The sequence below is a fragment of the Trachinotus anak genome, unplaced genomic scaffold (assembly GCF_046630095.1).
Source record: "Trachinotus anak isolate AG129_WGS33_773 ecotype Australia unplaced genomic scaffold, CSIRO_AGI_Tana_v1 ptg000008l, whole genome shotgun sequence".
Taxonomy (NCBI): Eukaryota; Metazoa; Chordata; class Actinopteri; order Carangiformes; family Carangidae; genus Trachinotus; species Trachinotus anak.
In genome coordinates, this window is record NW_027273859.1 from 11,537,527 (window position 1) to 11,563,302 (window position 25,776).

Here is a 25,776-nt window from a genome sequence, read left to right on the forward strand (position 1 = left end):
TTCAAAGCCACTGGTTTGACATGAAAGACAATAACAGAGCTGGGTGGGTGGGGGGATTTCTTCCTCAGAATAACCATATAGAATACATCCCCTACACTTATATAACTGTACAATAAACATGGATCCTTGCTGCAATGTTTTCCTGTGTTTTATGCAATAAGAACACAATCATTTCTAATGTGCTTTAACTGCAGAATAGTTGAAAAAATGTATGAAACTTTAATTTCCAACCTCCATTTATCTTCTTCAGAAAATCTACCAGTGTCAATTAAGGCATGCAGTAGCAGCAAGGGTTTTTGGGCAGGTTATGATATACTATCTCTTTTTCTGGACTCAGCTGAATATACAGAGTTGTGGTCCAGCAGATGTCTCAGTATGATTGGACAGCAGTTAGGCAGCCGTAAGAAGACACTGGGTGATAATTTAGCTCTGCCCTGCAGTGACATGATAATAATGCACTCATATCCTGCTGTGATTCTCCTGATCGGCTGACAGTCAAGCACAAAAGGGCCTGAATTCATTAGTAATGGTGAGGCACATTTGCAAGCCACATGTTCAACATACAAAAAAGGGACCCAAAGTTGTTCTATGACAGTAATAAATAATTGTCCATCTATGAAATGGGAGTATGTACATCATTTCATGGCTCGACCCTCACCTCTAACATTATAATAAATATTCCATACTGGTGAATAATAGATGAGTCAATAACAGTCTATCAGTTTCTACCTTGCCCTCATTCCTCATTACACACTCACATACTCAAATGTGCTGTATCCCAGCCCTACCCCTAAGCAATTAGTTGCTCTAAAATATCAGGGGACTAGTTATTCAGGCATGTACTTCATATTTTTATTGGTTTATTCAGAACCTTGCATGCAGACCAAGCTACAGCAAACACAGCCTCAGCAAATCCCCAAGCTCCTCCACAGTCAGCAAAGTAATTGGGGAGGGAGTCCCAAAGGGTCCTCGCACACTGCTGAACCCTTTGCTACTGACAAGTTGAAACGGCAGTGAAGGTAGATAGGAGTCCGCGTTTGTGTGTTGAGTGTGTGTGGAGAATATAAGTACAGGAGGTGGCTTGAGTGCTTTGTGTGAATGGGCCCGCAGTCTTTATAGACCCACTGGTTGGCTTGGAAACCATCTGGTTCCCCAACCCCCCAGCTGCTTTGCCCATGGTTCCCTATTTCTATGGGGATGTCAATTTCTACTCATGGGGGTGAGGGTGGTGCTGTTGGGGGGTTGGGGAGGGGGGCTGCAATGATGCCAATTTAAGCCCCCACTGCTCAAAATTAGTTAATTAACTCTATCTCTCACACAGAGAGAAACTTCCTTTGTAAGTAATTCTGCCATTCATCACAATCCAACTCTTTCATTCTGAAGCTTTGCCAGCTATCAGCTTGTGAAATTAGCAGGAACAGTGGAATGTGAGATTAAAAAATTTTTTTAAAAAGCTCCATAAGTGAATCCATAACATTAAATAAGCACAAACACAGAAAATGGGTTGAAGCAAATTTCAGAATTAGAGGCCAAATTTAAAAATGCACCACAGACTGAGCATCTAATGAGATCTATTTATGTTGATAACGATCAAATAATGACATGAAACCAGATACGGTATATACAAAAAATAATTCATCAGGTTTTAATTCACAATAATCAAGTGTGTCAATTTTGTATGTTGACTCTGTGCACAGAAACAAAGTGATCATAACCTGTGGTGATAATAAAACGAAGGTGGGTTGCACTGCTTCCATTTAGCTGAAAGAGAAAATAAAGACAAGCAGTTGTTTTACCTGTTAATTCTATGGATTCATGCTTGACATAATATTTTCATGTTGACTTACCGATATAAAATTTGACTGAAGATGTCCTTCTGTGTTTTCAAATTCTATAAATACATACATATTCAGATTGTTAATCCCTAATCCAATTCCATGGCATTTAAACCAAATGCGCAAACAGATACAGTAGATGGATGTCCCTCTTACCTTTCTCTGTGACAGACTCAAATTGAGAAGCATTTTGTGAAGTATTCTTTTCTATCTTTAGATGCTTAACTGCAAAAGAAAAATAACATGGCTATAAAGATATCAAACACTGAGACAACACAAACTAGGCATATTATTCTTTTCAGTAAAACATATAATCTCAGATTTTGTGAGATGAGGTTAAATGTGGTAAAATGCGTCGGTCCACCACTTTGGTTGACAACTTTTGGATGGATCACCAAGAAATTTGTGACAAGCACTCAAACCAGCTTCAAGATCCCATATAATCACTTTGGTACTCCCTTGATTTTTCATCTAGCACCATCATCAGGTCAAAATTCCAATTTCCCCAATAGTTTATGACCAAGTACCAGCAAACTTAATGACGTTCCCAACACTTTCAGCTGTCCTTCATGTTTTTTGTTTTTTCTTTTGCGAATTAGCAGACGTTGGTATGCCAACATGCTAAACTAAAATGGTGAACAAGGTATAAGCATTATACCTGCTTCACATCAGCAGGTTAGCGTTGTCATTGTGAGCATGCTGGCGTCAGCATTTAGCTCATAGCGCAGCCTCAACTTGCCAGTAGCACAGCTGTTGATGCTTTTATGTACATTTTATCCAGTCGTGTTTTGACTCCTTCAAATGACCATACAGTCAGCTCTTGTCTAAAATCTTCCAAATCAAGCCATGTTTGACCATGTAAATATTCACATGTATAATCAAAGACTTTGAGGATTAGATGTCACAAGAATTCATGTGATCTCAGCTGGTCATTATGTAAAATAAAGGTCTCCATATTTCTGATTACAAACACTAGGCTTGACTTAATCTTAACAATCATAATGATTTGGCAATATAGACCCTGACTGCATAAGACCCTTGTGCAGCTTTTCATAATGTACAATCCATCCATTAGCTTAAAGCTCGAAAAACCCAGCGTTAATCATTTCTCTGGATGCCTTTTTTATTCTCAGTGTTCGAAAAATTTGCTTTGGTTTATTAATGTGATTGACAGTCTTTACTGAGATCAAATTGCCAGCTTCAATACAAACAGCCCGATGTCTGAGGGGTTTTCAGTGCCCAGATGTTGCAGACAAGAGCTCCCTCTGTTGCCTTTATTATTTACATTATTCACTGAGCGCTTAGCCGAGGTCATCAGGACTAATCCCATCATAAAAGGGATCACAGTCGGTGAAGAAAAACCATGTTATTTTCCTATTCACAGATGATGTCCTTCTGTATCTAAGGAATCCTGAAAAAAATCATTTCGACAGTTCTGAATGCTATAGCCTCGCTCAGTGCTGTGTCATGTTATAAAATTAATCTAGGAAAATCTGTTGCTTTGCGTTTCAATATTTCCCAGAATATACCCATACAAGCTCCTTCTCAAGTGTCAGAGATGGGGGTCTCAGATACTTGGGTATTTTCGTCATCGCAAAACTTGAAACTAATTATTCCCCTTTAATTCAAATTTAAAAGCGACTTGAAAAAGTGGACCCTTGTGCCAACTTCCTTCTTTGGGAGAATCAACATTATAAAAAATGAATATCCATCCCCAATTAAATAATTTATTTCAAAATCTCCCATTTTATTTGACCCCAGCATTTGAACTCTTATATTTCTCATCATACTTGGAATAACAAACATCAGAGAATGAGGTTTTCTAAATTTACTGAGCCGGAGGAACTCTGAGGTTTATCCCTGCCCAATCTACAATTCTATTATTCATCTCAAATTCAAAAGGTGAAAAATCGGTTTATGGTCAGGCAGGATTCTTTACAGATTGGTCTTGAATCGCTAACATGTTATCCTAGAAGGCTTAAATCCCTCCCCTTTTCTCTTTAGAATAATATAATTATTTATAACAAACTACTAGTATGGTGGGATGTGAGGAAATGTTTCAATATTCCCTTTTAATATTTGAATCCTGATCTTCTGGCACTGATTAGAAGTATTGGTCTGATGGAGTGGCTTTCCAAGGACCTATCAGATTTTACAGACCTATTGATCTCTGACTCTTTACAGTCATTTGATCAAATTAGAACTGATTTTAATATTCCTCTTAAAGCGTTTTTTTTTAAATACCTCCAAATCCATCACTTTATAGAGTCTCTTTTAAGAAAGAACAAGATCCACTTGAGACCGTAGGAATTGAGAAATGCCATGGACTTGGCCAAATCTTTCAAAGGAATAATTTCGAAGATTTATGCTCCACTGCTGTATTCTGATTCCTCAGCTTATGATTCCCTGAAGCTGTTGTGGAAGCATGATCTGGGGGTAGCATTTAGTTCTGCAGATTGAAAAAATTTGCAATGGCACCTTTCTGAAATCTATTTGAATTTCCATACACACACACACACACACACAAAAATTATTCCGTACGACTTATTTCAGAGCTGTTCGCCTCCAGAAATTGTTCCCCAGCAGCTCAAAATGCACAATGCCCAAAGGTACATTTATACCATTTTATACACTTGTTTTGGTCGTGTGATCACATTCACATGTACTGAAAAAGAGATTCATTCTGTGATCCAGGAGGTTACTAATTAAGTTTCCACTGTCTTCTTCATTTTATCTGTTAAACCATACACCTGAAAATCTTTTTGATAGGAACATCAAATCTCTATTAATAATTCTTTTATTTCTGGTTAGACATGTGGATCTCCCACTGGAGAAAATAATTCCTGATGTCAATCATAAATTGAACAAATTCTGCGGACTCTTTCACATTCTTTAGAGACTCTGACTCGTTTGTCCTCAGAAGGCAAAGGTTTGCTTCATCTGAACGTGTTGTTTATTTATTTCCTGACATTTACCTGTACAACTTATGTATGTACTGTATGTATACACAGTACGTATGCATATACTGTATGTATATACAGTACCAGTCAAAAGTTTGCACACACACTTTCCCAGTGTGTGTGCAAACTTTTGCCTGGAACTGTGCATATGTTTTGTTTTTTCAGTTTTTTCCTTTTCTCTCTCTCTTTCAATTTAACTTTTACATACTGCAGCATCTATTGTTGGTTTGCAGTGGGACTTTTCTGTTTATTTTTCTCTTTACTGTTGCTGTCTATGTTGAAGGGTGTGTATATGTTTGTTAAATTTAAAAAGCAATGACAAAAAATAGTAACATTTTATTGACTATGTTAACATTGGTGCAGAGATTAACTATTAACCAGAAGAGACTTAATAAACTGTTTGAATTCTATGAAAATTAGAAGTTTATCTGAATAGTTCATCTGGCTTTTATTAATGAACTTATTTTAGACACAGCTTGTGTTTGCAGTTTGTTTGCAGTTCCTTGCTCCATTTCTCACTTCATTTGACTGTAACAGTATATGATACTATCACAGGCGCCATACCATTGTAGCTGTCCACTGTCACAGCAGAAATCTTCGTGAGTTCAGCAAAGCGGATGATGAACTCCTGAGGAAACATCCCGGTCGACATCCAAAACGTTTTAGTGTTTCTGGGTGAAAGGGACAAACATCAAATGTTGAACGAACACATGACTTTAATTATTACTGTCGCGTCGCAGGTATGATCAGAACAAGCGACACTCACCCGTCAATGATGTTTTCTGGTGGGTGATTCTCATCACTGGATGCGGCGACGACAACTTTTGCTCCCAAAGAACTCAGAGAGGAATCAATCATCTTCAGCGGCTCACACAGCGGGACTATGGTCTCCGGTGCTGCTTGGTTGAGGAAAATAACAACAGTTTCGACAAAATTGCACAACAATCTCAACAATCTCCTTTGTTTACGGGACCTGGAGAAGTGAAGAACTAGCTACTGTCGTTGCCTAGCCAACCGCGGCGTCGCAAGATATATACGTCACCCTGCTGTCACCATTTCCGACGCACGTTGGTCGTTACTTGTTTAGCAATTAGCACCTAGCAGTGAAATCTACACACCTACACATGGCGAATGGATGCAAAGAGGTGTTGTTTAGCCGCGGAACTGGTCAGGTTAGTTACGTTGCACCACTTAACCTCAGATGACAGCACTTGTGCAATTTTCCAGGCCGCTGTAGAGTTGGTGGAGATGGGGAGCTAGGAAGCTAAGCTACAAGCCAACGATGAGTTGGGTTAAGTTGGGCAACAAAGAGGAAAGGAACACAAAAAAAGGTTCATTAGATTTCATTAGTCGAGATAACGCCTTGTTTTTATACAACACCTTGGACACACATCACATGAATTAGGTTTAGCTGCACCAAGATGTTGCATTTTGCTGTAGCATCCTTTCTACTGTTCAAGAGATGCAAAGGTAAACATGTCAGGTTAGCTGCAAACATTAGCTGCAATGAGAAACTGGCTGAGAGGATTAAATAAATTAACACAATTTTTCCACAACCATCATATCTGTCTTGTTTTCCATTGAATATGAAAGGTTTGTTAAAAATAGTCTTTCATCTACCGAGGCTCTAAATCTGCTGTTCTCTTTACCAGAGTGATGATTCGGATATATGGGATGACACAGCCCTGATAAAGGCTTATGACAAGGCAGTTGCATCATTCAAGGTAAGATAGGTACCTTGAGATTCATGTGCATGTAAAAAGTTAGCGTTTGTGTTTCCCACTCATGGTGTGTTTCTGCCTGCTGTTGCTTTGTTTTCCAGACTGCCCTTAAAGGTGAAGATGAGCCAGCAGCCTCCAAGAAAAACCAACCAGGCAAAAAACGCAAAAACAACAAAAAGAACCAGAGCAGGAAAAGAACCAATGCACCACCAGATAAAGCGGTTAGTAACTGGAACAAAAAATATACCAATAAATATACACGTATGGATTCATAGTGTATATTTCAAGTTCAAATTCAAGTGCCATATAAAAGAATAAAAAGTAAATTTGAAAATGTAATGAGGCATAAATAAAAGAGCAAATAAGTTGATTAAAAATACCATTTTTAATGCCACTGCTATGAGTGCATATACAGGAAGGAGGCTTAGAGTTTAGTTATTTTATTGACGGTTTTCAAGGGTGTCAGTGACAGAACTTAAAACAACATCATAGGAGTAAAGGACAGTTTAACACATAAGAGAGTTGAGTTTATGTGTGTCACAGCACATTTCAGTGATCTAAATCACCATTTCACTTACTCTCTTTGTAATCCTGCATTTGGTTTACTTCAGCAAAGGTGACAGGCAGTAGTGTACGGTTACACTTTAACCTTAATTTATTACAATTTATGTGTGTCACAGTGGCAGGTTGGGGACTCCTGCTCTGCTTACTGGTCAGAGGATGGTCAGCTCTATGCAGCCACCATCTCCTCCATAGATGAGGAGAGGGGCACTTGTATAGTTGTTTTTACAGACTACGGCAACGAGGAGGAACAGAACCTTGAAGATCTGCTTTCAGAGTTTTCTGAGGCTGATGAGGAAACAAATACAAAGGTAAAGCAGTGGAAATAAAACACAGTATATTTAGTTTTTTTTTTTAAATATTTTTACACTCTTACCTGTTTGTTTCACTGATTAATGGTGATGTACATTGCAACTCTTCAGTCTATTTAGTTTGGTCGTGTATTTGAATTATTCCCACATACTAAATGTAAAAGCTATGATGTCAGGTCCAAACAATCAAATCTGATGGCATGACTGATATTCCTCATTGTAAAAGTCAGGTTTTGTTGTTACTCTCAGAATCAAAAGAAAAGGGCTTCTTTCTAAACTGAACATTTAACATTTTCAAAATTGATAAATTCCTTTCACTCTTGCGCTTTAACTTGTAGACAGATCACCAACTTTACCCTTTACTCATTCCCTGATGTAGTTCATGCAAGGTTATGCTTTTCCCTCTGCAAATATGAGAAATTAACAAAATTAACAGTATGTGAGAAAATTGGAATTAAATAATAGGCAAGTTCCCTTTGACATTTTATCCTTCTTAAAAGAATTTACATTCTATTTTTATTTGGCTGCTATAGACTGAATATAATAGTAGGACATTACTGACAGATGAGATCAGCTGAGGCAAAATGAGATGAAAGTCAATTACAGTGCTTGATCTTCATCAAATAATAACTCCTGGAATGCAATAAACATAAGACATTAATTTCTATCCTGCAATAAATCTGAGGATTAAGTTCTAATCAGTATAACACTTGCATCTCATATGGACTATAAATTAATGAAGTTATAGACAAGTTAATATTTATTTCTTCTTCGTCAGAATTTTTTTTGCCAAGGTATAAAAAGAAAGTAAATGAAAAATCAAGGTTAAAGCAGTTTGTCTCTGCAATTAAGGTGAAAGAGGCAGAATCGTCAGCAGAGGAGAGTGACAGGTCAACCACGCCGAACCAACACAAACAACAGCCACACAGTAAAGCCCAAAAGTCCAAGGCCCACAGAGACCCCCCTCCTATGTGGGCACCTGGCTTCCCCGGGTTTCCTCCAGGCCCACCTCCCATGCATGCTTTCAGACAGGTACTGTATGAAGAAAGACCTTTCTTTTATTATTCAGGGAATAATACTAACTGGTAATAAACTTTTTTCATACATATTACTGCTTGACATTAAAATGTTGATTGTAAAGTAATTCTTTTAAATTCTGTGGTAAAGTTGGCTCTTTGCTACAGCTTAAGTAGTGGGAAAATGAAACGTAAACTATAAAATGTAATATTAACAACAACCTCCCATTGACCTCCTCTCAGTGTAAAAATGATCTTGTAATACTGAAATCACAGTGTTTGTTTTTACCTTGTTTTTCTTTTGTGTCCTCTAGCAGGGGGGAAGCAGGCGATCTGGTGGTCATGGGCCTGTACCTCCCTCCTGGCCTCCCATGATGCCTTTTGGTCCTCCAGTGAGTAGGAAATATGTCTTGCATAGTGTGCACTATTAATTACAAATGCAAAAGCCGCAGCAGATGCTGATTTATCTGAGCACTGGGCTCTGCAGCCTATGTGTAAAAAGCTTGCATTTGCCCATCCAGCTGGTAAATTGATAAACAAACTGTCCACATAGCACATTAGTGATTGACAACAAATACCATCAGCCTCTAGCACCTGTAGTCTGATCACACTCCCTCTGCTGTTGATGTCTCTGCTTCAGATGATCCCTCCACCTCCACCGATGAGCCCTGACATGGTGGATGATGAGGCCTTGGGCAGCGTGCTCATCTCCTGGTACATGAGTGGATATCACACGGGATACTACCTGGTATGTGCATGGAGGCTAACTGGCTTATTATGGGCTATAAAGGGGATTTACAGCATTTACTTACAGGCTCAGTCTCTTGCATTATGTAGTGAGGAAAAGTAGGCGTAGTTGCTCCATTTCGTTGCGCTTCTTAGAGAGAAGAGCCTTTTTAACAAATGCATCCAGGTTCATAATAGGTAGGAGTCCTTGATTTCTAAAAGGGGAGCTCTATTATCATCATATTCCTCTTGTGTTTTTACAGGGTTTGAAACAAGGTCGTAAAGAAGCTGCCAACTGGACAAAACTGCACCACAAATGAAATGAGCAACTCAAGATTTCATCCTTATTTGAAAAGGAAATTAATTGTGTATTAAGTGTACATGGTGTGAACAGAGTGTTCAAGGAAAAGAGTTTTGTATTCTTTGTAAATAGGTTAAATAAAGGCTATGCGAGCACCCTTGGTAACTGGCTTGGTATTTTGTTTTTATTACACGGTGCACTGTTTATTACAGTACTGAGACACAGTAATGTAAAATGAAAGCATATGGAACAGTAGATGGGTGTAATTACAGGCACTTTTTTCACTCATTATAAACACATTTAGCAAATTTATTTTGTTAATTAGCAAAAGAAGGAATGGTTTGCTTCAGATAATTTATGGAAATGCGTGTGAGACAGACTTAATAATGTGTTCTTGTAATGGCAAATATTGTCCAGTAGAAGTCAGACTAGTATAATGTATTCATGTTATAGGAAAATGTGGCATGAATACATCATTGCATGGTGTTTGGACATGTACAATGGGACATGCTCCACTTCTAATAGTGTGTCTGCTGTACACTTGTGTTTCTTGGCATGCTCAGGATCTGATTGCAAGCTAGACTTGAATCCTGCTTTAGTCCCTCAGGAGCTTTCCACACAGTTAATTCAAAGTCTCATTCCAGTATATGCTTTGCATTTCAGCTCTCTGTTTTCCCTGAGGTGTTCCCTCGTTCACCACCCAATATAGGATCGCATCTATCATAATGTTTTTCAACTCACGTCAAATGGGTGCACATTTCAGGGTGATAGTACCTAAGGTCTCAGCAAGAGACAGTATGACAGACTGGGCCAGTTGTGCAGATAAAGACTGATTCTTTAACAAAATCGCTGAGACATTTAGATCATATTAAGATCATATCAAGACATTTTGTCAGAATGTCCTTTATACTCGACAAACTCAACCTTAAATCTCAATGAGAAAATGGACATATTCATATTTCATTACTTTATACATCAGGGCACAAGTTTTTTTTCTAATGCACAGTACAATGATAATTGTGGGACTGCTCACCACTTGGTTTTTTTTTTTTTCTTTTTTGTTTGTTTTTACTAAGCTGTCCTGAAAATGATGCTGGAATGTTTAAGCCTTAATAATGTAAGAACAGAAGGGCAATGGTTGCAAATGCTGTATGCAAGTTTATATTTAGAATATAGAAAACCACATGTAATTACAGTTGAAACAACCACAATCATTCTGCTGAGCCTGTAGCACTTTTCATTCCAAGAAATTAAAGTCAAACAGATTCCCTGCATTTTCTATACTGGTGATTTACTGCCTGCTTACACCCATTCCTCTGGTTCTAAACCGGTGGGCAATTGATCATCCACCATATATATATATATATATATATATATATATATATATATATACATATATGTGTGTGTGAAAGAGAGAAACAGAATAGGCTTTTGTGGTGGGATGTAACAGCATGATTGTGTCCTGTTTTTTATACCATGTGATCTTCCTCCAGCTGCTCCATAGCCATTGCTCTCTGAGTGAAGAGCGGCCCCTTTGTTTGTGTACTGACTGTGGTCGGCATTTTATAGCCCACTGCGACTGTGTCAGTGTTGACTGCTATATTTGATTCTCACTGTAGCAGGCACTTTTGTTTTGCTCCCTGTTTTATGTGCACGTGCGTTGGCAAAAGAGAGAAAACAGCAGAGAAAAGAGGGATGTAACAGGAGTATATGTAGTTGGTAGGATGTACAAATAGAATATGCTCTATAAACAGGGGGTCATAAACCAGACCTATCTTTTCCCCACAGATGGGTTTAAAATCTGCCACAGCAAAGCCTGCACATAAGCCCATTGCTTGCCTGACTCTGCAGCAAACTGAGCTGCCCAAAGGGCTCCATGTAGCCCAGCAAGGAGTTAAAGGGGGTCAGACCTAGCTTGGGAAAGCACTGCTCCCCTCTGTGACTGTCTACCCCCTGCTGACCAGGGCGGTATGAGGCATGTAAACATAATCTGCATTTCACATAGTCCCTTCTAGGAAACAGACACACATCCAAGTGAGATCACATTGCTGCGTGAGTAACAGCGCCTTCAGCTATTTACCCAAGCTCCCAACATCAACAAACATCCTGCTTTTAAATAAGAGACTTGGGGGAAGATTAGAGAAACAGGGGCTGCACAAGAACCTTTCCCTTTTTTCCATAGAGACCGAGCACCAAACACTCACAGCAGAACTAAAGTCATCATTACATTTTTAAGATTATGGTGCAAACACCATTAACCCCAACTGAGGAGAGTAAGTGTTTTTTGAGACAGTTAAACTTCTAAGGATAATTGGTAAGAGTTTGGTTTGTGCTAAATCAGTAGATTTAAAGTGTATGTGAGACTTTGTTTTACAGCGAGGATAGTGCACCAAACTGTTGAGTAATCTGGATGAAACACAGCGTGGGAAATGCAACGTTATTTATATCTTTTCCTGAAACAAGAGTCAGTAAACAGACACTAAATTTAGATTTTATGACTGGCAGACAGAAAAACAGATTGCAGTATCAAGGGTGTTTATGAGTCAGACAAAAATGAACAAAACATGCTCACCATCACAAAATGATACCAGAATGATGCCAGACAGTGTTAATTGCCTATGCAAAATTAATTAACTCAGTTATGTTGTAAATAGTAGCAAAATCATGGTGAATAGTCGCAATTACACACACCCAGATGCAGACTTTATCTTAAAGTGCACTGGTTTCCAGCCCTGAATCAATAAAGGTTTTTAACTGATTAATGGCTCCCGGGTACCTCTGATTTTCTGCTCTTGTGATGACTTGTGATACAGTAGATGAGGGTTGGAGTCACACAGGGTGCAGTGAATTAATAACTGAAGGTTTGATACACGCTGGCTTTCTTGCCACCAAATAGTTCTTGTTGTACCAACACTGAACTCCCCAGAGTATCAGCCACAAGTGCAAGAAAGGAGAGAGTTTTGACATCGAAACAATTCAGGTAAAATGAACAGTGTCAAATTATCAGTCGGCAGTGATGGAAAGCAATTTAGTGTATTTGCTCAAGTACTGTAATTAAGTACAAATTTGTGGTACATGTACTTTGTTTGCGCATTTCCATTTTCTGCTATTGTACTTTTTACCCCACTACGTTTATTTGATAACTTGTGTTACTCAGCAGATTGTAATACAATATAATACACTATAAATACATGATATAATAATATAACAAATACATCTTGATGTATTATTTTAGGTTAAGATGAGATTAAAATAAAACTTCCTGATCCTGCTATATCAGCAGTATATTAAGTAAAATTAGCCTTAACCGGTTACAACATTGAAGTGATGTACACATTAAAGCATCAATATTTATTATACACGAATATGATATACATTATTTAGAAATGGGCCATTTTGCCTAATCACTACATTAACTGTTGGTGAGCTACTTTAATTATATTTTGATGCTAATACCTGTGTGCTTTTACTTGAGTAAAAAACCTTGAAAACTGGACTTTTACTTGTAATTTAAGTGTATTTCTACACTGTGGTATTACGACTTTTACTTGAGTAAAATATCTGAGTATTTCATCCACCACTGCCGATCAGTTCAGTGCTGTGAGGGAACATCTGGTACGTGAACACCTCGTACTTGAGAATTTATTGAACAGCCAAACACATGTCTACCATGAGAGTTCGTAACTCTAAGTCCCTTTATCTGCATAAAGTGTTCTTTCTAATGGGACTGGACGAAGCAGTGTTGTGGTATTACCCTGTGTCATGTGGCCAGGACTTCCCAGCAGACATCTGTCACTGTCTATGTGGATGTGACCTCTGCCTTGGTGAGACTGATCCTTGATGGCCTTCTAACCTTAAAGAATTCCTCTCACAGCAGGTCCAGTAAAGTCCTGGTGCGGCCACAGATTGAAACTCACATTCCTGCTGAATCTTCATGCTCTCTTGCAGATGCTCGTAAATATGGTATACCATGAAGGTACTTTACAGCCCCCTAAGTAGGCTGCATTATTGGTTTTAATGGTACCCAAAGGGCACCAAATAAGAATTACGTGAAGCATACTGCACATTTTATTAGACCATGGCCATTTCAGGTCAAGGAGCTGTTTTCTCCGGTATCTTTCTCGTGCAAGAGGCTATAGAAACCATGTGCTATTAACTTCATCAACCCAGGAGCACCCACTGTTAGAGTCATCATTCAAAGACACACTGCCTGGCCAAACATCACTTAAACCAAAGGTATTCTAGTGAAGACCTCAAGCTTTAGAGCCATATGAAACAGGTCCATAGAAGTCCATAGACCTTTACCTAGGATTAGGTAAAATTAGGCCTACCTTTGTGCATGAAGCTGATTGAAAACACAGGCAGATTTAACTGTGATAGGCAACCAAAGTGAAGTGGGGATGTGCAGTTTTCACTTTGAAACTACTTTTAGTGAAAAAACTGCACAAAGATAACTTTGGAGTGTCAGGATTTAATTGTCTGTACAGGCAAAACACACAGACATAGGTGTAAAAGCAGGCAAAAAGGTTTGTGACACTAATTTGAAATATGAATATAATATTACCTATATAACCTAGAAAAATACTATAACACAGCATTAAACTATATCTGGATAAAAGTTGCTCTCAATGTGCTTTTGGATGGATTTTTGAAAACAGTAGGCTACACCAGAATGAAATACTCTCGGCCTACAAATGTTGGTAATAAATAAATAAATAAATAAATAAATAAATAAATAGACAGATAGATGGTGGCGTACGCACATGTGCACATGCGGTTTTTACGCTTCATCCATCCCCGCTGAATGACTCGCACAAACAGGCCTTAAACAGGAATTGGAGACATCGCAATAGTAGCTCTCTGCAGAGTGCACGCCCTTCGTCGCCGGCAGAGGTCTCCGGATACGGGACAGGGCAAAGTTAGGTCTCAGCTGCACCACATGGGGTGTCACCGTGCCACTGTCGGACGCACGACGAGCAGTGTTTGGGAAAAGTGAAGGAAGACTCCCCAAGTCTGTGTGTTTTTCTGTCCTGCTGGTGGACTTGCTTTTCAGTCTCAGCTCCTACATCAGAGGAAACGTCAGTGTTTGAATCGGACAGGGGGGTGGTGGTGGTGGTGGGGGGGGGGGGTGTGTTTGCCTAAATCTCTTGGGAGTTTTCGCCGGTGGGGCCGTTTAGTGCCACCTGGATCTGCGCTCGCCGGTTCTCCAAGCGTTTCCTCACTTGAAGTTCAGCTAATACACTCTGAACGGGACTGTCTGTGAAGTTGCCAGAAAGCAGAGGCGATGTTTTGCCGAAATCAAACAGCGAGAGCCACCGTCGCCCGCGGCTCTGCCCTTGAAATGGAGATACGGCGAGGGAAGTTCAGAAAGAGCGTTTTCCAGGACACATCACAGGTAGACTCTGATTGTCCGCTAGTTATCACCACCGTCTCACCACACACACACACACACACACACACACACACACACAAACACACACACACAAAAACAACAAACAAGCGCACACATACCATTGGGGGCTTCTCTGTTTACAACTTTGACTTATCTCTCTCCCTCTACTAACTTAGTGCGCACTCTTTTAATCTTGGTCCGGAGGCACCTGAGTGCGTGCCCTGCTTTGCTTTGTGTGATGCTTTAATTAAAATGCACCACAGAGTAGTGCTGCTGCGTTCACGCCCGCAAATTAAAGCTGTTAAATTGCAACATTTCCCAACGCCTCTGCATTTTGGTCGATCCTCAACAAAAGCAAACAAACACAATCCTACAGAGACTTAAAAGTGCGTCCGTGGCTCTCAGTAGTGGGTTGGTATAAACTTCAATGTGCTTCAAGCTGCGCTCCGTCTCCCATGATGTTTTCATGTCCCTGGATGGTTTAGTATTGCACACTTTTGCTATGATGTTTGCACCTGCAAAAGGTTATTGCTTGACATTTGTTTTTCTCAGTGGCCCATTTTTAATTTAGTAAAACCCATCATACTTTTAAATTCGGCTCTCTAGAGGTATGTTCTGTTTCCCTTGAAATTCACCTTGTTCAGCTGTTCTCAAACATTTACTCGGACTAGCAAAGTTTCAAAACTGTTCCTGTGTATGAGGATTTCAACCTCTTGGCTCCCTTCTATGTCTTTTAACTGCTTTAGTTTTGGCTGCAGCATGTGGACAGTCACCCTCAAGGGACTAGTAAAAAAAAAAAAAAAGAAGGCTCCATCCACCAAAAGTTGAGAACTAGGTCAAAGATGCAGTCTGTGGATCCCTCTCAGCTGTTTATCGCTGGATTGGAACTGGTTGTCTTCCTGCATGCTTCCCCTCTTCCTCTCTGCAAAGCTCCCATGTCAACATCTGCTTCATATTTGTCGGCAGGGCAGACAGGCTCACAAGCGACCAGTCTAACCTCTAATTATTTTCACTCACAGTCCACTTTGATACTGTTTTGATGGAAAGTCTTCCCCCTGTCTATCTCCCCTTCTCTCCCTTTTCTCTCTCTCTCTCTCTCTCTTTCTCCCAATCACACTCGCACACTTGCCTGTTCACCCTGGGGAGCGTGAATATTATTTTGGTTTCCTTTTACATCGCTGGCATTCGTTTATTTAGTCAGAAATGTGTTCGTGTTGTGGGGGTGTTTGTGTCTGCTAAATTAAAACTAAAACCCACATTTGAGACGTACACAGTTTTAGAAGTTCGGATTAGTGATTTTGTTTTACCAGATCAAAGTAAGAAAGAGGGATGTGTGTGTGTGTGTGTGTGAGAGAGAGAGAGAGAGAGAGTGAGTGAGTGATGGAGAGAGGGGGAGACTCAATTGTAAGAGGATGGTTAAGGAATGCTAATGGTGCAATATAGCAAATGGAAAAGATCGGGTATTGATTCTGTCTCTCTCCTTCCCTCTTTGAATGTCTGTCTGCTTTTTCACCCTGGCTGTGTGTGCGCAGGCATACACGTTGCCAGTTTATATCCACGAGTTGTTTATAATTCATGTCACAGGAAAACACAACTAACCTCGAGGATGTTTGGCACACTCCATCGTATTGATCTTCAGTCAGAAATGCCCCGATCTGGTGTCTGAGCGGAGTGAGTTCATAACTGACACATGAGCTCGTATGGGCCAGTGACACATAGCTCTTCCTGGAGGTGCAGTAGTGTTAACGTGGTTAAGTCTGTACAGTATCTCAGGCAGAAGTGTGTGAGCTCATGTGTTTTCAGGTTTATTTTCAGATGGTGTGAGCTGATGATCTCTTCTGTGTGTACAAACAGTGTAAGCAGGTGTTAAGGTATTATGACAAGAGAGATGAGCAAAGGCATGTAATCTTTCTTTCGGGGGCAGTTCAGGCATTTACTACTCATCTTAGATAATATTTTCATTTGCATATTCATTTGGCCAGCAGGGTTGAGGGTTAGGGTTAATATGTTTTTGTTCCTTTCTACTATTCTGTTGAATATTTTGGCAAATGAAATGAAAAGAGAGGAAGCGGTGCTTTAAAAAAAATGACTGGCAAGAAATATTCTTCACAATCACATTCATCTTTAAAATCACACTGCATGGAAATTTCACCCCTAACTCATATTACTCTCCCCTGTTCAGTCTGTGTGTTAGTCATTTATCAGAGTAAAGACTTCCCGTCTTTTCACAACAACAACAATCATTGCTTCCTTAACTCTGTAATCTGCTCTCGGCTGGTTCTCCTACAAGATTAATTTGTGTCTCTGCCTTTGTTGCCAATGCTAATGATCCTCTTTCAGAGACTGGGACTTTCGTCCGGCTCTGTGTCTTTGGGCTCTCTCGGTGCCACCATGAGACCAGTCTGTGGCATTTCAATGAGGCAGGCTACTTCAGCGTGAAAGCACCCCTGTTTTCACTGTGCCAGCGGATATCACGTTTGTGCCAGCGTTTGAGCCTCTTATGTAAATGTGTGCATGTAAAGGTGGCTTGTCTGGAATTTTTTGTCAGTCAATGACATGTTATCAGAGAATGCAACGTGCAATGCTCAAAGGACTGATAAGGGGAGAAAAGCCTCAAATGCTTTGTTGGCCTGAACCCAAAGTGACCAGTGCAGCCACGTTTCACAGTTATTTGTATGCATGTATGTGGGCAATGAAAATGCCTTAGAAGAGAGGAGATGCTGATTAGATCTGTCCCTTCATGCTCCAGTTGTCATATCTAAACTCTTGCATTAGGTCAAATTCACAGCAGTGAACCATGTCTATCTAATTACAGTAGACATGTGTATTTAAGGAGTTTGTTGTAACAGTAAAGGGACACTTATAGTTTCTACTGAATGTAAAATGGTAAAAATGCACTCACAGTCAGCAGTGAGTGTGTTTGCATTGTGTGTACGTGTGTGTGTGTGTGTTATCCTGCCTGGAGGCTGGAGGCAAATTAAGCCAAAAGCATGCTTTTGTACGACTAAATGACTGCTATTATTAATCTAGAAACTGCAGAACCAGGCTTTGGGGATTTCTCTGGACTATGTGCCTAATTATGGCAATCAGTTAGGTAAATAAAAGATTAAAATGTTTAAAATATTGCCAGTCATCCAGTTGGACGTTTAGAGATATTATATCCATGGCAAGTTATTGTTTCCTTGTGAATATAATTCAAGTGTGTCTGCTTCATCAAGAAAAGTCTTGACAGTGTGTCTGGCAGTGTTCTGACTCCTCATCCTCTGAGGTCTGGTGCTGAATCACTCTTCTGTGTGTGTATCACAAATTGACAGGGTAATATGGTCAGAGAGTGGAAGGAGAATGAGAAGCCAAGCAAATGATTACATGCTCATACAGGATTTGTCCAGAAATCCATTCTGCAGCCATCCTGTCCATCCTCTGCCTGTCGCTCGCAGTGGGAGCAGAGAAGACATCTGCTTTCTACATCCCTCCTCTCTGATCCACAAGGCCACCAGTGTGCCTCTCTGCTCTGTCTCCGTCCTCGCCGGCTCGGCTGTTTCAGCTGAAACCACCCAGGCATGCAGTGGGAGCCTGAGATAGTGCAGTTATTATTATGGAGGTGGGGATGGAATGTCCTCGCTTTCAATGCTCCAACTTTGCGTTATGTTTAACTCAAGGATGGTCCCAGCTAGTCCGCACCACCGTGGCTACCACCAGCTATGCAGGGCCAGGAAGTGGTTAGTTGTGTGTGTGATGACACACCCATCCACCCACACTCTCTCCCAGCCTGCAGGAGTGTATGGTAAGGTCTGGGAGTCTGCCATTTGTGTTGAGTAAAAGCTTTAACAGCTTTGGGCTGCGGTTTGGTCGGTTTTGGTGCTCTGCCCTTCCCCACCCTGCAGATCCACACATTCTCACAAGCAAGTATCCACACTGAGCATGCTAGTGGCTTTAGTGAAACTTTGGATACTATGGGTGTTTCCTTTGCTCAGTATATACTTGCCCACCCTAAAAAGAATGTGTTGGTCACACCAACAGTGCAGTAAATCCTATCTGAAATTCTGGGTAATATGAGGCAGTGTTTTCTTATCAGAACTTGGTTCAGCTGGAGAAGTATTTGTTTTATTTTTATTTTCTCCATTTTCTGATCTTTCATGTATGAGGAATATTTTTGCTTTTATCAGTCGAAACTGAAGCATCCTGGTGTTGTTGCTCCCAAGTTAGAGATTTTGTCTGACTGATATGTTTTCTCCAGATGCTTTGATGTATGGTTTATAGTTTGTAGGTGCATTGCTTGCACTCTAAGCAGCCTCTCAGTGTGGCTTCTGCTAGTGTTTAATGTGGCCTGGCAGAAAACTGTGATGAATTCAGGCTGTTTTATGTAAGCATATGTTTGCCTCTCCACATACAGAGAGAGAGAGGGAGAGAGATAGATAGAGAGAGAGAGAGAGAGAGAGAGAGAGAGAGGGTGGTCATAGAGATGTTGCCAGTATGACTATTGCCAGCAAAGAGGAAGCACCTCAGACTATGAACCCACTGAGAAAGAGTTGCTTTCAAGGAATGCCAAAACTTCCCCAAAGTCTCCCTCTCAAGGCAGCTCTGTGTACCTAGGGAACAATGGGCCAACACTGCAATGTAGCCCAAAACCAAACCCGGTTCTGGGGCATGAAATGTTAGGGAAAGGGGCTCAGAGCCCCAGGGGTTCTTAAGAGTGTATGCACTCTACCAGATTTCCTAAACAACTGCATTGTCAAATTTGCCAAGCCTGGCCTACACAGAGTTCTGTGAGAGTGTAATGCAGAGGGATTTTTAGCCCAGTCCTAATTAGTGTGGGACTACCCAGTCGTGCTTAAATCCATGTGAATGCAAAAGTGTGTGTGTGTGTGTGTGTGTGTGTGTGTGTGTGCGCGCGCGCAATGCAGCCTCAGGGCTTTCTGGCATGTTGAACATTGCAGGGGTGCAGGGGAGATGCCAAGGAAAAGTTTACCCCTTCGCAGACCCTTCTCCTCAAACACAGCTCGACCACTGGAGCTTTCTGCTTGGAGGCTCTCTTGGTATGCTGAGGGATACTTTAACTAGCAAATGTTTAACTTTTTTATTACACAGGCTTTGTGTATACATCATTGTGGAGCTCTGTTCTCGCTCAGCCTCTGAGCGCGAGCACAAATGAAAAATTGTTTAATCTTAGTTTCTTCAAGCCGTGAATTCAACCAGTGTCCTGCTATTGTTCCCGGAGTAAAGACTGGACTGTTTGCCTAATAAGTTTGGTGAAAGAGCAAACAAAGCTTTATTGTTCAAATAAAGTATTTAATAAAGATTCTTGTTTCTTTCACTGTCGAACTCACATACACACAGTCTTAATCTTTTGATGCAACAAGGCAAGGTTATGAAGTAGTTTATTATTTAACACAACAGAGCTATTGTCTGCAGGGAAATTTCATACATCAAATGTAACTTAGGTAATGTCCTTGCTGTGATGCAGTGATAATCTCTTTCAGTCTCTAATTTGTCAGTTTTCTCAGTGAGCTGTCTGAACAACAGCTGATGATCCTCACGTACTGTAGATGTGTTCACTTGTTGGGACTCGAAAGTCCTGAAGGACTCTGTTATTTCCTATTTCATATGTCACACAGACACACACAACATAACTCTCTTAGTTACAGGATGTCCTCTTGTGCTGACCCTTCACTGGTCCACTCCGCAGACCCAAGGACAGCACTCTCCTCACAGCCTTATCTTATTTGAGTCCAGTTTACCAGACATGCTGGACAAACCGTGTAATCCTCGGCTTGGAGAGATGGTAAAACTGGCGTTGTGAAGATAAGATTTGATGTTAACTTGAATTGCATCTCTTGGATTTTTTTGGCAGTTTTCATTTCAGCAATTATGATGTTTTTACTGTCTTCACTCCCAAATTTGCTGCTTTGTTATAGTGATCTGACACTGTTTTGCTATAAATGATTTCAGAGTAGACTGCCTTTGTGTGAAGGCTTAACATATAAGGCATAAGTATTTTGGCTGTGGAATGTGGTTAGTGGTCTGTGTCTCTTTGTGGCAACTGGTGTCAGGGTGCAGTTTAACAGCTGAGGGTCTGTTGCTGATGTTGCAAGTGAACCCCACCCAACCGCAGACACAGATTCTTGTACATTACAGGGCCTCACTCTAAATAAGGCGTTAATAGAGTGAGCAGAGATAGATAGCAGATGTGTGTTCATTCGCATGCAGACACACACAGGAGGTGAGTCACACACACTGTCAGTGAACCATTACCATTCAGTGTTGTGAATGAAAGCTGCTGTTTTGAACTCGTCATTAGTCATTTGCCAACCTCTGCTTCACACACACACACACACACACATGCACACACCCTTCAGACAGTGACTAAGCAGCAGCGTCTCTTTTAGCAAGGTCCACTGAATATTCTCAGACATAGACAGGCTTTGTTCACTCGGCATACGCTGTCCTGAGCGAGGCTGTCACCGGCAGTGACTTGGTTAACAGACAGACGGCGAGATAGATAGATGGAGGTGGCGTAATCACTGGATGCTTTCCCACTCCCCCAGACGGGAAACTTCCTCCGTGCATCATCAAACCTGCCTCTTTCCGTTACTACATTGGTTAGTGAGGAGTGTTAAGCTTTTGTATCAGAGTAAACCAGAACTTTTGCCATGCAAGTCCCTTCTTGTCTTGTGATTTGTACTGTGTAACACTGGAGAAAATCCTACAATGGGAGGATTTGGGTTCAGCCCTTGCTGTGAACTAAGCTCTCCCAGACAATGTGAATGGCACTGAGCTGGAGTTAAAGAGGTATAAAAGTAACTAGAATAAAGCTTAAATGAAGTAATACTGTGAAATGATGTCCTCTCTTCCAGATTAAAAGAAATGAAAATGTTTGGCGTTGAGAAACATTCTGCAGGTAAACCGTTAGCTTACCTGCCTCTGTGAGCTTTCACATCCTTCCACTGTTTCATTCTCCCCAATCTATCAACCTCAACACCTCCCTTCCCCAGGAGAGCCCTGTTAAGTGGGCCACATCACTTCTTTGAGGCTCAGGTCCCCTGATGTAGCAGAGAAATGGTTCTTTTTTTTGTGTCATGTGCTGTAGTCCTAACCCACTTTCCTGATCCAGTTTACACAGAGCAAGTCCTGCTTTGTCTTTACCTCTAGACAGTCATAGAAGATTACTGTTTGTTTTATGTTCCTTTATCCCTCAATCTTTTATTCATTGTTCATCTCTGTATACACACCTCTACGGAGACCTTAACCTCAACCTATTGAGTCTGGCACTAACAGACTGTAAAGCAGAACTCGACTGCCTCATGCCAAAGGTATCTTCTTCCTGGGAAAACAAAATCCCCTACTGAGTACTGCTCTGTTAAACAGTGACAAAGACACCCCACACACACATACACACACAGATTCCGATGTGTGGTTTCATGTATACTCCAGGACACTTGTTGTCAGCCCCCTTTGACTTATCACAGAGGGCTTGGAAACATGAGAGGCTTTGTCTCTATGTAGAAAAATGCCGTCCTCTGACAAACAAGCTATGCTGCACTGTTTGAGAAATAGTTGCAAATCCTGGCATTTGTGTAACTTTCTGCATTTGGGCTCATGGAAAACAGGGGTAGGGTTAGTAACTTCACAAGGGGCAAGTCGTTACCGTCATTTTAATCCCACACAGTCATTAAGGCTGAAGAATAGGGGGCATGTCAGCATGTCAGCCAACTATGCCACACATTTTGTTGTTTTTGTTTTTTTTCTTTTCCAGTCTGTACTTTAATTTTTTTCTGCACTGGCTTTCTAGCCCTTGCGTCTATATACCGCATAACCATCTGACCCTCTTGTGAAATAGCTGGAGTCAGGGTCTTCCTTTCATAGAGGAATGCAGGGTGAGAGGAATCGATACTGAGGAATGTTTAGAGGTGTACGTGATAGATAGGTGTGCTGTACATGCCTGTTCCTGCACTATAGTTTTCATTTTGTGCAATCTCTCACCGTGTTACAAAGTGATGAGTTCAAACTAAGTCACCCACATGCCCACCGTAGGTGAACTGTATGTAATAAGCAACCAATTCAGGTATTGTATTGCTGTTCTGGACTCTTTGTACCCAACAATTTAGTGTAGAATTGAGTCTAAATTCAAAACTGTATTGTAGATAAAAGGACATTTTTTGCAGTGCAGCCTGGTGAGGAGATGACTGGATGTTACTGTGGAGAGGAGAGGCCAAAGAGGCAAAACCACCAATGATGTTGCTCTTTGTTTTGATGATGCCGAGCAGGTGTTTGACTTTATGAGAGCAGATGGGTCTATTATGCATCTCTGCCTTCCCCGCATGCAGCATAGTGTACTGGTCCCTGCCAGCAGGCCTGTGTTTTAATGTGTTTGTTTACTGGACCCAGTGGCAGACGGTGTGGTGTCAGATCTTGTTGTATCGTTGTGTTGTTCCTGCTGCCTCAGCAATTATTTTCATCGCGTCTGTCGCTAGTTTTCCATTATCTCAAGAAAAAGAAAGAGATCAGCTTGTCAGATGTTCACTCAGGTGGACTCGGACACTTAATCACCGATACTCATTACTCTTCACTTCTGGTCCCCCCACCACCACAGAAGTTTAAATTGACACTTCATTGTTTTCCCTAACAAACAGAAAGAGAAATAAACTATAAGAGAGAAATAAAATCCTGTGCAAAGTATCACATTTTCAGCTGGACTCCCTTTCCCGCTACACTGCTGCCTGGGAACGCCATTCTGTATCTATGAATGATGCTGTGGATACGTCTATGAGCATACCAGAGAAAATGAGGCATAGCTAAAATGAAGTACTATGAAAAAGGCCTTTACCATTAGGGTAACAGTCAGATTACCAACAACATTCGTTATTCATCAGGTTAAATGACACTTGGTGCCATTTGTCCTCACTAAAAGAGGTATGGCAGTTAGCACTGCCAAAGCAGTTTCCAAATTAGGTACAAGCAGAAAATCTGTAAAATATAGGTTTAATTCAAAATTGTCCTAAAAACTTAACCACAGCATATACTGCCCTGATATAACTGGCTTGTAGCCGGCTTGAAAAAAACCAAACATTTGAAGCGTCAGTACACACTGGGAAATTTTGATGGCATTTCTTTTATTATTTCCTGACGTTTAATAGACTAAATGAATTTGAGATTATTTCTATCATATGTAATATGTCATTTATTTTCAGAATCTGTTGTGTACAGACTCAGTGTTGGGAATTCCCCTCAGTTATAACTAGCCATCCAGAAAACCAGCAGCTGCAAGATGAATTATTTGCATGTTAACCGAGTCCTACACAAACCTCACGTCAAACCTCACTAAAATAGCAAAAAATGAATTTAATACTGAATTCAGAAGTGTAATGCGTAAGCTGAGAACATTAAATGGATTAAAAATTTAATTTAAATTAAAAAACTAATAATTAATTTAAACACAGTCATTAATCAAAATGTTTCAGACAAATGATCGTTACGTTCAGTACCTTGTTGAATCAATTGTCTCATTAGACCGTCTTCCTCCTCAGTCTTTGCTGGAAAAAATGTTCCAGCTTTAAAGATGTTATGCTTGTCAGTTTGAGATATAGCCGCCCTAATGTCTTCTCTGCTGATGTTCATGTTCTTATATTGTTTTTGCAGATGTTTAGATTTGTGGCTTCTGTTTTCGAGTTTACCCAGACATGTTTTTGCTACAAACAAGCAGCTCTTTGTTGTGACCTCTACTAAAAACATGTATTACTGTCTGGGAGAAGTGACTTCATGGCAAATAAAAGCACAGAACTTGGAATATCTTTTTGACGATGCATTTTTTTATGTCTCTCTTTGTCTCTGTCTGTCTCTTCACTCTTCACGTGTCTGTGAGACTCATCTTTATCATGTCTGTTTTGACTTGGAAACACTAGCATGTTACTTCTTTTTAAGATAAGACAAGATAAGATCCTTTATTAGTCCCACACTGGGGAAATCTGCAGTGTCACAGCAGCAAAGTAGACAATACAACAAAGAAAAATATAATATGTACAATTCGATGTTTGCAACCATTTACAGCATAAAAGCAGCATATGAGGTATATTGCACAGGTGGTGTGTGTTATTTATTGCACGTTATCGCTGATGGTGAGTCTGTCAGTTCCTGGTGTGTGTGATATACTATTTTCTTCTTATCTTCTGATTACAGTTGTTCAAGTTTACCAAACTGATATGTACACACGTCTCCACTTGATGTGTAGTAATCATTTATCAGCAAAGTCCTGTGCAATATACTGTATGGTACTGCGAGTGTGTGTTTGACGTGGTAGCAGTGTGTTGTTGCAACTGTGTTGCTGCTGCTGCTCTGCAGAGGGAGCCATTGCTCCATTTCAGGTTGTGCAGCAGCTTAGCAGCTAAGATACAACTTTCTCTCTTATGCACCTTTACTTGAAATTTCCTTTATATTCAGTCATTAATAGTCATTTTAGAAGGACATGCATTTTTTAAAATACTAAATGAATTGCCTCAGTGTACATATCCTCCTTAATCCTCACAAATCTAGTCTTATACTGCACATCCTGCACCCCTGAGGGTAGGAATCAATGGAGATAAATTACTGAGTTACTTTCTGTTTCACTGAGGTGCCTGCTCCTTCAGAGTGATGACATGCTGCAGTCTCCTGTGACTGGCCGAGGTAGCGTTCCTGATAGTCAGCAGTGATTCTGGAAAGCAGCCAGAGTGCTCTGCTTACACCTGACATACTGCTGCTGAACTGTCTGTATAGCTATTCTCGCCGCTCTCTGTGTGTATGTTTGCCTGCTTTGCAGAGCAAGGAATCATATTGAGAAATAAGATGGGTCCTCAAAACATGATACTAAAAACTCTCCCTGTTTTTTAAAAAAAAATTTTTATTGTGTTGTGTGATAAGGCTGGCGACTCCCCCCAGCTTTTCTAAGCTAACTCATGTGACTAACACATCCACCCTTTT

The 25,776-nt window shown here is 40.5% G+C and overlaps 3 protein-coding genes across 7 annotated transcripts in view; 2 read left to right on the forward strand and 1 right to left on the reverse strand.

The window, feature by feature from the left end:
- Window positions 1-1,613: 1,613 nt before the first annotated feature.
- hspb11 (heat shock protein, alpha-crystallin-related, b11) lies at window positions 1,614-5,800 on the reverse strand. The gene is made up of 5 exons (XM_071482608.1): window positions 5,562-5,800; window positions 5,360-5,466; window positions 1,992-2,060; window positions 1,848-1,891; window positions 1,614-1,761 (listed from the first exon to the last, which is right to left on the reverse strand). Exons 1-5 carry the CDS (start codon window positions 5,651-5,653, stop codon window positions 1,669-1,671), a joined length of 405 nt encoding a protein of 134 aa, XP_071338709.1. The 5' UTR covers window positions 5,654-5,800; the 3' UTR covers window positions 1,614-1,668.
- A 9-nt stretch (window positions 5,801-5,809) lies between these two features.
- Window positions 5,810-9,596, forward strand: smn1 (survival of motor neuron 1, telomeric). Of its 2 annotated transcripts, none has more exons than XM_071482606.1 (8): window positions 5,810-5,967; window positions 6,448-6,519; window positions 6,618-6,737; window positions 7,197-7,388; window positions 8,241-8,420; window positions 8,722-8,796; window positions 9,045-9,152; window positions 9,394-9,596. In XM_071482606.1, the coding sequence occupies exons 1-8, from the start codon at window positions 5,920-5,922 to the stop codon at window positions 9,448-9,450; spliced, it is 852 nt and encodes a 283-aa protein (XP_071338707.1). In that variant the 5' UTR covers window positions 5,810-5,919; the 3' UTR covers window positions 9,451-9,596. The 2 variants fall into 2 exon arrangements, with proteins under 2 accessions (XP_071338707.1, XP_071338706.1); XM_071482605.1 differs by having other exon boundaries at window positions 5,811-5,967; window positions 8,719-8,796.
- A 4,696-nt stretch (window positions 9,597-14,292) lies between these two features.
- Window positions 14,293-25,776, forward strand: part of rtkna (rhotekin a) — a 55,134-nt gene continuing 43,650 nt past the window's right edge. Inside the window, exon 1 of one of the 4 annotated variants that reach the window (XM_071482614.1) lies at window positions 14,293-14,826. In XM_071482614.1, coding sequence (XP_071338715.1) covers window positions 14,716-14,826 — 111 coding nt within the window. In that variant the 5' untranslated portion in view covers window positions 14,293-14,715. The remainder of the gene's footprint in view (window positions 14,827-25,776) is intronic. The other 3 variants (XM_071482613.1, XM_071482610.1, XM_071482609.1) reach the window with 3 other exon arrangements.

Coding starts and splice junctions, on each gene's coding strand:
- hspb11 (XM_071482608.1), bottom strand. CDS start 5,653: ATGATTGATTCCTCTCTGAGTTCTTTGGGAGCAAAAGTTGTCGTCGCC. Junction 5,467..5,561: donor CCAGAAAACATCATTGACGG/GTGAGTGTCGCT, acceptor CCTTTCACCCAG/AAACACTAAAACGTTTTGGA. Junction 2,061..5,359: donor GACAGTGGACAGCTACAATG/GTATGGCGCCTG, acceptor TTTCTTTTGCAG/TTAAGCATCTAAAGATAGAA.
- smn1 (XM_071482605.1), top strand. CDS start 5,920: ATGGCGAATGGATGCAAAGAGGTGTTGTTTAGCCGCGGAACTGGTCAG. Junction 5,968..6,447: donor TTAGCCGCGGAACTGGTCAG/GTTAGTTACGTT, acceptor TCTCTTTACCAG/AGTGATGATTCGGATATATG. Junction 9,153..9,393: donor ATCACACGGGATACTACCTG/GTATGTGCATGG, acceptor GTGTTTTTACAG/GGTTTGAAACAAGGTCGTAA.